The following is a 15,021-nucleotide window of genomic DNA, read 5'->3' on the forward strand; positions in this document are numbered from 1 at the left end:
TTCTCCTGCCATACAGATGTTCGTCGACAACGCATACAACGTCCCGGACATGGAATCCCCAATGCGCGCAATCGACAAATCCCTGGATTTGATAGTCGCCGTATCAGCTGAGAGGACGTACGCTACCCCTGGTATCAGATCCTTCCCCATTCGTGATCGAGAGTGTTACTATATTGGAGAGGTACTTAATTTTGAATTATTATGTTTAATAAGTTTTTACCTGTAGCTTGTTTTTTAATGCTTGAGCGGTGATAGCGGTTAACATTTTCATGTAACAACGAACAATGCTTATTCTATGCAATTATTTCTAGGCATGCATCTTTAAGCAATAATTGTCACCTAAGAGTTTGCGGCACGATTTTTTGTATAGATATCATGATCATCATCATCATATCAACCCATTACCGTCCAACTACAAGGCTCTGGTCTCCTCCCACAGTGAGAAGGGGTTAAGGTCGTATTCCACCACGCTGGTCCAGTGTGGATTGGTGGACTCCACACACCTTTAAGAACATTACGCAGAACTCTAAGGCATGCCGGTTTCGTCACGATGTTTTCCTTCACCGTTGGAGCAAGTGATATTTTAATTATTTAAAACCCACATAATTTTAAAAAGTTGGAGGTGCGCTGGAACTCGGACCTACGAAAGTGGAGTCGCGCCGCTGTCCACTGGGCTATCACCGCTTCATGCTACTGCCATCATGCCTTTTCAATTCAATGTTTTTGTTGCGAACTTGGGTTATATAACTATGCACAGCCAAATTTTGCCTCACATTATACAATGTAACCTATCCTCAAAAATATAGTAACACAAGTATCAATTTTTTTTCCATCTTTCAGAGATTGACCAATGACGTTATTAAATATGTATCCTTAGAAATCCTGCAGTGGCAAAAAGCTTTGCCTACCCTAGAATTTTTATATTTAAACTCGTATAGGTAGGAGGAATTTTCTATTTTATGCCATCTTCTTGCTTGCCTACGCTAGTCAAAACTAAATGATCATACCGAATCTATAGTACAATGATTTTATTTCCTCGCGAATCAAGTCACGGCAATTAGTGAATAAATGAAATATAATTGCTTAATAAGTTTTATGAATTTTGATTAGCTATCCAGCACACGTGCGTCATTTCACTATTCTATCATGATGTATCTTGGCAAATAAGCAATGACGCAGAATGTGTGAAGATACGCTATCTGGACTCGGTAGTCTTTATATCTTGGGAAATAATCAGATCTAATTCGTATGCGTCAATAATAAATTATGAGTACACAAAATTTTACGATATAATTTTTTTTTATCGAATATTTTGGCAATTCTACCTAACTTGCTATGTTGTTACGGTTTTCTCAGCGCCCTCACAACAATGTAAGATTCGACCGCAACTTTACACCAGTTAAAAAGACCTACTTTTTAACTTAAAACTGGTACTGATACACAGTGGCGTGCATAGAGGGTATGCACAGGGAATGCAGATGATATAAAATGGAGAAAATCTCCAGTACAAGTTATAAAAAAACTTAAGGATAGGCAATGTAAGAGTTATAAAAAGCCTATCCTTATGTATTTATAACTCGTTTTGGATATTTTCTTCATTTTGTATCGTCTGCATACCCTGTACATACCCTCTATGCACGCCATTGCTGGTATTGATACTATAAAAAGGCTTTCATCGTGGTTTTAATTAAGGACAATAATTAATACTTGGCCAGCGTGGTAGCCCACGACCTAAACCCTTTTAATTCTTAGAGGCATGTGCCTGCCTCTGAATTACAGAAATCCTATTTCAGAGCTTATTTAATTTAGTTTCAGTTACAAGATTATTCATCGAAGATCCTCAGTATAACTTTTATAATTCATAAATATGAAACTGACGCTTGAGAATATTTTGGTTTATTATATGAATACCCATTCATAGTATTTGGCAACAATATGTCAGCTAAAAATATTATCTTTTGAATAATAGAGGTGTTATGCAGTAGCTAGCTCGGATTCATAATAAAATATACAAGACAAATATAATTTATTTTAAATTGAGCTATTTTACTTTAGAGTTACGGATTGTTTCATTCGTCTCTTTGTTATCCACAAATGTATAATATCTGGGCTTTCTCAGCTCAGATGATTACTAGCATCGTCCTAGCATCGGCATACCCCAAAGTGAATTAGCTAATATTCGGAGAGGCAGAATTGATTTTGATTGAACTTCACAGACACACGGGGACTAACAAAGGCAATTGTTTGATCAAATCTAATAAAAGGGAGAGAAATTTGGGTTTGGGAAGATTTTATGAGCCTATGTCCTGTGTTTTTGAGTTATAAATGCTAGACAATATACTCGTAATACTTTGAAACGCGGAATAATATCGTTAAAGCTGTTCAAAAACATGGCCGATTATTACGCGCCTCATAATAACGTATCAAAGAACCGGTACTTAGTCCTACATATAATGGACATGGATTTCTATTACAATTTCTGTTAATAAAAAGCACACTTTGTGAAAAAACAGCTGTCTTCTAATTTATTGATGCAGTATCGACCAGTGTCGGGTTCTACTTTAATATGATTTCCAACCGTTATGACTTTATTTTATTATTTTCTTTAAGTGGAATTTCGAAATGGCTTGTAATTATTGCGCAGTATAGAAACTACTGGATTGATTTGAAGAAAAATCGGTAATAGATTAGGTTTTTATTACAGAATGACGTCCCAAATTTATTACGCTGAAACTTAGCATTTATTTTTGCAAACCAAAGAATGTGAGATTTGACGGTTTGATCTTTTTTTTATGATTGGATACTTAACTTTTACTACGGGTAGAACAGTTAGTAAATGGATAAGTAAATCACAGATTAAAGATATGTTATTTCATATTTTATTAGCTATGTACTTAGTTGACTCGTTTTTTGGATGTTTGATTCTTAGACATAATAACATACAACACAACAACACAATCTAGTGTTACACTTATTTTCGAGACAACATCAATCTAGTTGTTATTAAGATCTTTAATTATTTTCTAGAAGCTTACAACTTTTAATCGATTTATTATTTTGATTAGAATTCTTTGAAATTCGATGATACGACAATTAATGTTTAATTTATTGATTGAGTAGTTTAGTTAAATCGAGTTAATTTTAATTATGCAGTATAAACATACGACAAAATTAAGTTATTTGTTAAATAATAATCTGAATACCCCCTTTTTTAAGACGTTGGGCAAAAAGGTGAAAAATTTAACTATAATCCGAATATCTCTTGCTTCTGTTGTATGTAATTTGTGTTGCTTTTACAATCGTTATTTAAAGCAGAAACCCACTAGCTTGATTACCGATGAGAAATGATCGCAGGCCCACCTTTGGCGATTGGCACAGTTTGCAGCGGCCCTGCTATCTTTTTCCAAGGCCGGTTCGATTCCCACTGTCTGGTGTTTATACGTATATGCTATGTATTTATGTACATTATTCATAAAAATATTCATCATTCATCTTAGTACCCATAACACAATACAAGTTACGTTTATTTTGGGGCTGGATGGCGATGTGTGTATTGTCGTGGTATAATTATAAAAAAAAAGAATGCACTTGATAAGCAACCGTCACGAAGAAACGACCAAACACTGTCTGCCAGGACTGGAGCGATTAAGCCATTAAGAGCTCTGTTTCATTTCAGGTTACCATTCCCGATATGAGCCAGTACTCATTCCACAATTGCATGGCTTTGCGAAGTGTACAGATACTCCTGAAAATATGCCACTGCGTACCATTTTATTTCCCAAAGAAAGGTAATTTATATTTAAATTTACTGCTTTTCATACTGTTTTCATATAGTTCTTAATAATTCTTGACAGTACCCTTATTTAATGACCACTATCGCATGGCATGCATGATGGTGCCAAATATCGTAGCAATCAAATGCTCAATAGGTAAGTATCCTAAAATGGGGTTCTCAAGGAGTCTATATAATAAAGCGGTCGACTCGCCGATACAGCCGGCGGCTTCATTTGAGAAGATCTTGTCGGTGTCCAGCGTCGGCGCGTGTTTACCTACGACGTCACCTACCTACATGTCGGGACTCGGGGGCGTTAGTCAGCGACTGCCTTATGATTGATGAATAGGGTTATTGGCACTATTACATTGTATGTGTAAAGGAGGAGTTCCATTACACTAAGACATTGACCAAAGTTAGTTCCTTTTTGTTTCAGATCGTAACAGAGTCTGTAACTTTTATGACATTGAATGTCTGGAAACCGTGATGAGTAAGTTTATAACGTCGCTAATAGTACTACGCACCTACCACGTAACTAATATTAATAATAATTTCTAATATTGATTCAAAAACTAATAAGAATAAAGATGGAATAGCTCGTATCGTAAGTTACGATATTCGGGTTCTTTTATTATTTTTTTTCACGGTACTAGCGGACCTTTGCAACTTCGTCCGCGTACGAGTCAAGAAGCTAGAATATATCTGTTGCTAACATCATAATCATCGTGGCTAGCTATGTACCTACTGTTATTTTACGTGGTATACTGAGTTAGTAAGTTGTCATTAATTTATTTGATACATAGGAACATACATACATCCATCCATACATCTATCCTCACAAACTTGCATTTATAATATTAGTAGGATGGTACGCATGCATTCGATCGTTGTCACATATGCCTTGCGACTTGCTGTTATTTGTGAAGAGTTATGTCCTTTATCTCCGACAATATTTATCAGATCCTTATTAAAATAAGATAATACATTCTTGATAGTTTACACTTTCAAATTTAACGGAGCTATAAAGTAAAATTGATAAAAATTTTCATCCCAGTTCCCGGAGGAAACTTATTGTTTAACGGGATATAAAGTAACCTTACCCGGAATATCAGCTAAAAGGGACCAATGAAGCAATATTCGCAATTTAATTTCTGAATTTCGTTGTGTTTTTAACGCTATCGAGCTCATATACCGATGTTTTAGCCTTATAAATGTGATTTCTGTACATATTGAGTGCAACATAATGGAAATGGGCTTACCGCCCATTCATTTACAATAGTTTTTTATCAAAATTATAGTATACTTGTGTCAATAACACGTAGAACTTTTTCAAAAACCCTTATAAAAGTCACGAAATCGCGAATCTAAACTTTATCGGTAAGATATTAAGGTTCTTCATAAGCATAAAAGTTTGTGTCGCGATTGTTGATGCTTTCTTTCCGTTTTTATATAATTAATTGTAGACTTCAGCTGACTTTACAGAAAGCCATTGCCGTTACTAGAACTATAAAAGGTGGTCAGGATATTTTTTTAAACGTATTTCCCTGAAAAGTGACGGAAATGTATAAAAATTAAGTCGCCAAAAGGGACCTTATGGCAACGGACAAAAAAAACTTCAAAAATCAATGGGTCAACAATGTCAGTTAAGTCGTATCTATAATGTAATTAAATCAATTATGAAAATCACGTTATTGCGGATTCTACGCCATAGCTCATCATGGACTGGTAATTATAATGTAGTTCCATCGACATTGTGTGGTCGATGCGACGATATTCTTGCCTTAGCTAGGTATATAGATAGCAGGGACGTGAAGATGTCAGTATTTTCATGAAATTATTGAGATTGAATGAATATCATAAAATTCAATAAAAAAGCGTTTTAGTTTTAACCTAAAATACAGGAAATAACAATATGTACTGATGATTATAGTATTGATGGTATAGTCGTTTCTGAAACTGATTTACTCGTAGTTTTTAGTCCATGCCCATTCTATTATCATTGTAATTTTTACCTCTTTGTTCGAAAACCTGTACTCAAATAGCCCTCAGTAACTACTTAGGCCCCTATCCAGTTTAATGGCGTTATGGCGAGCTTTGGTGTTTCTTTAACATCTGCGTAGCGTAGTCGCGACGTTTACGTTGCTTTCGCGGAACGTAATGTTCACCCGCACATGCTGCGATTTCACGGGTGCCAGTGACAAAATGGATTAGGAGACGAATATAACGTAAAAAAAAAGAAATAATCATCGTCAGTTTTGGTTTTAGGTCCGTTTTATTCCAACTGAACTGTTGCCTGAAATAGGTCAATTTGATTTTAGATAGAGCAGTATTTTTGTTCTTGACTTTTGGGACGTGCAAATTGGAAGGAACCTGAATACGTTTATAATAGAGTTGTAGTATTTTATTTTTTATTTGGAGGGTAATGTGTTTAATTCTAAAAATTGTTAATTTATCTATTTTGATTGCAATAAATCGCGTTAGTTAGTTAAGAAGTCTGGCGACGTGGGTAGTAGTACTTAAATTAAGGTTCCTAAGAGATACCGAGATATTAGACCATATTATGAGATTTAAGAAATTTGGCGAGCATTTTTTTATTTAGGCAGATTCACGTTTATGTGTAAATACAAGCCTTATTAAAAGGTAATATAAAATTTCAGACTTGACTTATTTCCACGGATCAAACTTCAGTGAGATAACTGAGGAGGATGAGAATTCAGAGAAATTAATCGAATGCTTGCCTGAGTGCGAACATTTCTCTTACCCCTTACAGGTATCGTGGGGGACTTTGTCTGATCGTATCCCTCTCACCGGAATAGATTTTTAGTGAGTATCTTTGTTCTTAACTCCTGCAGAACAATATATAATAGTCAAATAAGAAACTGGTAACCAGACAAATGTATCAGGTGTAATTTATTCTTTACTAGCTCATGCCACTAATCGGATGTAGAGTTTCTGATTACCCTCGAAATTATGGAATGTTTCTTGGAACTGTTATAGAGACCCCACCAGACATAAACAGCTCTCAGATGGCGATTTTTTTCAACTTACCTGAAACTGTTTTCTAAATTTTTTATATTTGAACTTATGTGTTACTCAGTTGTATTAATTATATTGCTGTATAGTTTTATGAATATGAATTCAGTAGTTTCTGCGTGTGTTACCAACCCTCAATTACGGCCGAGTGGCGCAGTGGGCAGCGACCCTGCTTTCTGAGTCCAAGGTCGTGGGTTCGATTCCCACAACAGGGAAATGTTTGTGTGATGAACATGAATGTTTCTCAGTGTCTGGGTGTTTATCTGTATATTATATGTGTATTATATTCATAAAAAAAATCATCAAGCTAAGACACCCGCTATCTTTGCGCCCATAACACAAGCTACGCCTCCTTTGGGGCTAGGTGGCGATGTGTGTATTGTCGTAGTATATTTATTTATTTATATTATTATTTATTTATAATTAGACATCCATCGGCTACAGGATACATTTTCTTAGAATTCCATAAATACTTCCTTCTATTTTTAACTAATAAATTTAATACTGTCCTTTTAAATTATTAACAACAATCCAGTGAACATAGTTATTTACATGCATGTTAAATTTAATTAATAACGACATTCGATTGTATCATGCACAGAATATGAGTATAATTTTGTTTACGTTTTATTAACACCAATATATTTAAATAATAAACAACAATAATAAAAATAGTTATTAAATTATTAACTTCATTTAATTGTTATGTAATTATGCTAGAACTTATTATTGACATTGTTTTGATTACTTCCGGTCTTACGAGGACACAAAAGGGTGTGATCGTGTGTTGGGTGGTTGTAAAAAAAATAATAAAGTGGCGAGATGAACTGCTGCGTCTTATTCGGCCGCTCATGTAATCGTAATAAGTGAAAGAGTAACAAACGTCCATTATGCATCCATCATAGGATGTACAAATCCATCCTTACAAAATTTCACGTTTATAATATTATTAGTAGGATCTATGTTACTGTGTTTTAAAGGGGGTACTCAGCCAGCGGGGTTCATAAATCCACTCGTCTTGAGCTGTTTTTACGCCAACGGTTGCCTGTAAGAGATCCAGAGATTATAATTTTTCCTGTATTTTTGTGTGGTGTGCAATAAAATTGTATTCATTCATTTAACAATAATGGAACTTATACCAACTTTTTTCATTTATTTCATCATCATCATCATCATTTCAACCAATTGACGTCCACTGCTGGACATAGGTCTTTTGTAGGGAGTTCCACAATACACGGTCCTGGGCCGCTTGCCTCCAGCGGCTCCCAGCTACTCGTCTGATGTCATCTGTCCACCTCGTTGGGGGCCGACCTACGCTGCGTTTACCGGTGCGGGGTCGCCATTCCAGCACCTGAAGACCCCTACATCATCATCCATTTATTTATCCCACATGAACTTGTAATCTGAACAGTTTTTGGATATTTAGATCGTCCAATTGACGTCAGATTCTTTATAACTTCATCCATCTTAGTAATCGTTTTTTAAAATTCGTGAAAAGGGGAAATGTTGTTTTAATAGTAAAACTCATGTCATGTTAAAAAGGATGGCAAAAATGATTTTAGGATTGAGTTTCGTGTGTCTTAACCCTTAAATGTTAGTGAAATATTCTGTATTTAGTATTATCACTGACTAATGAGTTAAAGCATTTATAGAATATCAAGCACAGGCAAATGGGCAGGTATGATGTAATATTCATTCCGAGAACTGTCATTAAAATACGCTTTAGAAATTATTTTTTAATATTGTTTTATAAATAGCTTTTTACCCGACTACATCAGCGGGTAATGTTTTGTGGTTTAATGTTCAAATATGGTTCGATTATCGGGTCAGCCTTTGTCAACAATCCGCGTACCGGATTCTAACAAAGATGGCTTTACTAACTTTTCTTTTCGATCCGGAGTTTTTTGGTTTAATTGTATAAATTTAATTATAATTTAACATATATTTTTATTATAACATGATATATGTACAAACATTAATGATCACTTTTTTCAGCAAAGACGTTGACCTAAAGAATCGTTCCGTGGTGAATGTGTTTTTTAATGATCTGGTTGCGACCAGGTATCGCCGCGACTCCTACCTCAACTGGCAAACTATTTTAGGTAAGTATCTTTTTGACAGAGCAAGAGGATAGAAGGTTTTTGATCAGTTTAGGTAAAATACAGGAAGATAGAATAGACAAATCTGCTCCTGTTAGTTATATGCAAAATTTAGGGTAGACAGTGCTTTTATGCATGTATGAAATGTACGCCACTGAAAACACTATAGGTACTATTAATAAAGCGCTGCTATCAGCGGACTTTATCTGATGAAAATTAATAGGTAGAGATCTATTAAAATGAAATCTTTTTGTGTATTTCTATTGCGGCTATAATAAAAATAGGGACAATATGAAAGGGCGGTAAACAAATAAGAAATCTAACGTTTTGGTGTTTCTTTTCTCCCCCTCATACCCGGCAAAGGTGATTTGGGAATTTAAAATTCTTACAGACAAAGACGAGCCCGCATTAAATGTATCGTTCTATATCAAGTTAGCTCGCTACCATCTTAGCATTGTAACCGTTAAGGGCTAACACGTAGTGGAATGAATAAAAACATAACGAATTATTAGCCGTATAGCAGACCATCGACGAAGCAGCCTTTAATTTATATTTAAAAAAAATATCTATTATCAAAATTAAGCTTAATTTGCTATACTCCGCGAAAAGCAGGAGGATCTGTGTGGTGTAATTTATAATTTCTTCAATCCTTATACCCCACACCAAACAGATCTTCGGCAATATACCCTCTACGCACGTTTCGCTCCGAAACCGGAGCATCATCAGGAGATGTTGACTTTACAATGAATAATTGTTAAGTGAAAAATTCGCCAAATGTGTCGCCTTTTATACCTTTCTGACCCCCACCTAATCTATCTAAGCCCCTCCCACCTCATTAGTGCCTCTGAATATGTTCAATAGAGGTGAAGTTGATAAATTTATTTGTTCGTTTAGTAATTCGAACCTCCCATTCCTATGTTTAATAATTTCTAATTGTTCTCCAAATCAAGTTTCAACCCTTTGTCGCAAGCATGTAATATTTCGTATGAATGATTACTGGTTACGTTATGTCCACTGTCTAAAAGATGTTTTGCAAAATGAGATTTTTCAGGATGGTTATGATTGAAGGCTGCCATATGCTCTTTGTAACGTGTTTCAAATTTACGTCCGGTCTGACCCACATATGTGGCGTGGCATTCAGAACATTGGAGTTTATATACCCCTGATCTGTGCTTATTGTCCAATCTGTCCTTACCGTTACAAATAGCTCTCAGTTGGTTATTTGTTCTAAAAGCCACATGAACTCCATGTGATCTAAGTATCTTTGCTACACGCTCTGATATAGATCCGAAGTAAGTCAGACTGGTCTTATACCTATTCAGTTTGTCCATTGGTACGGCGTATAACTCCTTAGCAATCAGCCTCTGTTGTTTCTTTTTAATTATGCTATCAACCAAACCTGAATTGTAACCATTTGCATTTGCCATGTGATAAATGACATATAACTCTTTCCTATAATCCTCCTTAGTTAATGGAATAGATAATAATCTATGAACATAATTAAGAAATGCTGCATGTTTATGCTGCCAAGGATGACACGATGAAGCTGGTATGGTGTTATCTGTATATGTAGGCTTACGATAAATCTCAAATCGATGCTTATTGTTACTACAAATAGCCTACATATACAGATAACACCATACCAGCTTCATCGTGTCATCCTTGGCAGCATAAACATGCAGCATTTCTTAATTATGTTCATAGATTATTATCTATTCCATTAACTAAGGAGGATTATAGGAAAGAGTTATATGTCATTTATCACATGGCAAATGCAAATGGTTACAATTCAGGTTTGGTTGATAGCATAATTAAAAAGAAACAACAGAGGCTGATTGCTAAGGAGTTATACGCCGTACCAATGGACAAACTGAATAGGTATAAGACCAGTCTGACTTACTTCGGATCTATATCAGAGCGTGTAGCAAAGATACTTAGATCACATGGAGTTCATGTGGCTTTTAGAACAAATAACCAACTGAGAGCTATTTGTAACGGTAAGGACAGATTGGACAATAAGCACAGATCAGGGGTATATAAACTCCAATGTTCTGAATGCCACGCCACATATGTGGGTCAGACCGGACGTAAATTTGAAACACGTTACAAAGAGCATATGGCAGCCTTCAATCATAACCATCCTGAAAAATCTCATTTTGCAAAACATCTTTTAGACAGTGGACATAACGTAACCAGTAATCATTCATACGAAATATTACATGCTTGCGACAAAGGGTTGAAACTTGATTTGAGGGAACAATTAGAAATTATTAAACATAGGAATGGGAGGTTCGAATTACTAAACGAACAAATAAATTTATCAACTTCACCTCTATTGAACATATTCAGAGGCACTAATGAGGTGGGAGGGGCTTAGATAGATTAGGTGGGGGTCAGAAAGGTATAAAAGGCGACACATTTGGCGAATTTTTCACTTAACAATTATTCATTGTAAAGTCAACATCTCCTGATGATGCTCCGGTTTCGGAGCGAAACGTGCGTAGAGGGTATATTGCCGAAGATCTGTTTGGTGTGGGGTATAAGGATTGAAGAAATTATAAATTACACCACACAGATTCTCCTGCTTTTCGCGGAGTATAGCAAATTAAGCTTAATTTTGATAATATATCATGGATTTCCGCAAAGTAACGCCTGCTTCTATCCAAAAAATATCTATTCTAGATACACCCTGTGTAAATAATAAAGCGTAAATATTAAAGGTGTATCTAGAATAGGTATTTTTCGATAATCGAGATAAGATGAAATGATTATCAAAACGTACATTGTATATAACCCGCATGTGAACTGATTTAAGTAAGATACCCCTACAAGATGAGCGCGTTTGATATAACCATCGTGTGATAGTATTTGGGCAAAACCCTGGTAACACTTTAATTATCATCATCGTCATCACCATCCGCCCATTAATGCCTCAGTGCTACTAACAGGACAGACCACCACGTTGCTCACCTACGGGTCGGAGGTTTCACGATTCATCAATTAAACGATTCATAATTTGATATTTATATAAGGAAATAAATATATATCAGAAGTCAGTAAATAAGTAACAAAATGAGAATAAAACTTAAAATAAAATAAAATAATGAATATCCTTGCTATATCATTACGATAATCATCGTCATCATCTTTAATAGTGATCGATGCCTAAAACAGTCTACCAAAGGCCTCAAAGGGAAGGTTTCACAATATGACAAGATAAGACGCTGGGCAGACGGGTTGGCAATGCAGTCTATGGTAGTAGTGGCACGGACGACGCTGTCCCTGTTTTCCGTTCTATTCTTTAGTCGCCTCCTACGAAGCCCGCGGAAGGGGGGGGGGGGGGGTGTTCCTATTCTGATTTAAATAACCGAGACTGCTGAGCGTGCTCTGCTAGGATTGGGGAAAAACACCACACCAATTTCGTAATTCCAGGTAGTATTCATAATTTTTGGAATCAAATACTCAATAACTTTAAGCTGGCTTGGCTTATATTAAACCGAATTGCACAATATTAATGTAGCAACTTCCGAATATATTGCTAGATGCTCAATAGACTCTGCTATTCAAACTGTGATGATACCCGTCGTATGAAACGCGTTTCCTACATTACTCTTAAACTCTCGGCTTTCTTAGCCTAATACCGCTTCGACTGTAAAATACAATGTTACAAAACTAGATGCATAATCTACTATTATTTTTAACGAGGATTGAAAAGTCTTCGTTTCCTATTAGGTACTAATGATTTTGCCAACAAATAAAAATAGCTTCGATCGCAATGATAAAATTAATCATTAATCACAAATTCGGCGATAGTCACGCAATTTATTTAATCCAGGGTTCGTTCGATCAATTTCGCGCGAGATTTACTTCCTTATTATTATTGAAACGATTGCTATCAGCTGTTTCACAATCATTATGTCAGCGCTTAGTTATGTTTGTAATAAACCATGTGCTCAATTAAAGATAACGTTTAGGAATCGCAGTGTTAATATGCATCAGGCAATATTAAGAAAATGGTAAATGTTAATATGAGTATATACCTATAAAATACTAATAATAATAAAGCTAAGGAATTTGTAGTTTGTTAGTTGGTTTGTTTGAAGAGATCGCAAGCCTGGAGTTAGAAAATTGGTTGTGTCAACTCCCATGCCTCGGAGAGCACCCTTATCAGTTGTTACTGCCATTAACTCCCACCCAACTGCATTGGAGCAGCCTGGTGAGTCTATGCTCTAAAACCCTCTCTTTTATGAGAGAGTGAGAAAATAGGCTTGTTCTCAGGACGTTAATGGGCTGACGGTGTGTGTGTTTGAATGCGTTAAACTTTGAGCCGCCGGATTTTGTGTTTGGTGCGCAATTTGTTGAGAAAAAATTAAGATTGCTCAATATAAGGATACGACCGTGGAGGGAGATGCGGCACGGTGGGTCGTAGAATAATAGTTTGTTTTTCTCCCGCCACTCTACTTTTTTATTGTTTCAGCTGCATTCGGTGGGCTTCTATGTTTAATGTTGGGTTTCACACTAATTTCCGTGTTCGATTTCTTTTTATTCGTCACGCTGCGAGGGCTTTTTGGTACTCTGAAGAAGATTTGCAAATGCTCTGATACCAAAGAAAACGCTAATGGGAGTCAAGATTACTTTATAAACGTGGAAGAGCACAAAAAAGATGGATTGTTAAAACCTGATAAGACTAAAACAGCTAAGTACAAAAACTATCAAGACCTGAAGAGAAAACAAGCTGATTTACTGAATGGAAGAATAAGATATTAACTAATTAAACATTCGTCCGAAATGACGTTGTTACGAGTATAAGTAACAGAGGTATAATAGGTGTCGTTAAAAATATTAGTGATGACAAATCTTATTAAACGCACACAATGATAACAAAATATATTAATGTGACGTCACTTTATCGACGCGTAAACTCACGCTTCACAAGTGCATTTAGAATTTAAACTTTAACGCCTTCAAACGACGTATGGACCCAAACTCGACACAAAATAAGGCCGCCGCTCATTGTGACTTCTTGCCCCGGAGACTTTTTGTCACCGTCACCTACAGTCGCCCACGATGCGACTACTGTTAAATGACACTGAGCGTAAAAACGCGCACCTTTTTCAGATGGATTTAAAAGAATTTGACGCGATTAGTAACCGTGCGGCTCGCTCACCCTCAAGTCGTCGGTTGCTGGAACCATTTGTCGCCGTATTGTACCGTATCTACACTTCCTTAAATCTTCATTGCACTCCACATGGCTACAATAAGTCACAGCGACAATACAAATGAACAACCCTTATTATATAAAATATATTATAGACTAGATGAGTGTTATTCTGATGTCATTTCTTCAAAATCTATTCGGTTGTTTTTGCGTGAAAGAGTAATAAATATCCACACTTTCTCACAAACTTACACGTTTATAATAACAATATGATTAGGATAACAACTAACTAACTTTAACTTGTTATTAATTATATTTAGATCTACTTTTAGTTATTACCTGTTTTGTGTACCTAATAACAATAAATAAATACATTAATAACAGCTTATAACTAACAGCTCACTTTCATAAGCTTTTATTTTAGTCGAGTCGGTGTTAAGTTGATATTATGTGAGTAGGCCATAAAGCAGTCCTTAGTAAATTCTTCAAAGGATTCGCCATCGAGGAGTTGTTTCCGCATTTCGAAATTAAACTAAATTTGCTATGCCCCGCGAAAAGCAGGGGAATCTGTATGGTGTATTTTATAATTTCTTCAATCTTTATATTCCCCACGAAACAGATTTTCGGCAATGTTCTCGCATCTTTTGCACCGGCACAGATGTTGACTTTACATTGAATATTTGTTAATTTCAGCCGTTTTAAATTCACAACAATTCTTGTTTTTATTTCACAAACATTCTGTCGAAAGCCCGAGCTGATGAATTGTAGAAAAATCTGAGCAATTTTTTAATTCGAATAAGATCCATTTTACTCTGATGTTAAAGTATTTTGATATTCGAAAATGACTCCTCGATTGGGTGCGATCAAATCTTGTACTAAAGGTACAGTTCTCGAATGTAATCGAACACCTCAGGTTGAGCTCAGGTAATATAAACTAGGCGCTCCTTTTATGTATAACA

At 35.7% G+C, this 15,021-nt stretch overlaps 1 protein-coding gene across 1 annotated transcript in view; it reads left to right on the plus strand.

The window, feature by feature from the left end:
* LOC120636446 overlaps window positions 1-15,021 on the plus strand; it is a 96,886-nt gene that overhangs the window by 30,013 nt on the left and 51,852 nt on the right. Inside the window, exons 9-13 of the mRNA XM_039907924.1 lie at window positions 17-181; window positions 3,677-3,788; window positions 4,209-4,262; window positions 6,430-6,595; window positions 8,801-8,907. Of these exons, the coding sequence (XP_039763858.1) occupies window positions 17-181; window positions 3,677-3,788; window positions 4,209-4,262; window positions 6,430-6,595; window positions 8,801-8,907 (604 nt within the window). The remainder of the gene's footprint in view (window positions 1-16; window positions 182-3,676; window positions 3,789-4,208; window positions 4,263-6,429; window positions 6,596-8,800; window positions 8,908-15,021) is intronic.

This window comes from Pararge aegeria, chromosome Z, assembly GCF_905163445.1.
Source record: "Pararge aegeria chromosome Z, ilParAegt1.1, whole genome shotgun sequence".
In the NCBI taxonomy this organism is placed as follows: Eukaryota; Metazoa; Arthropoda; class Insecta; order Lepidoptera; family Nymphalidae; genus Pararge; species Pararge aegeria.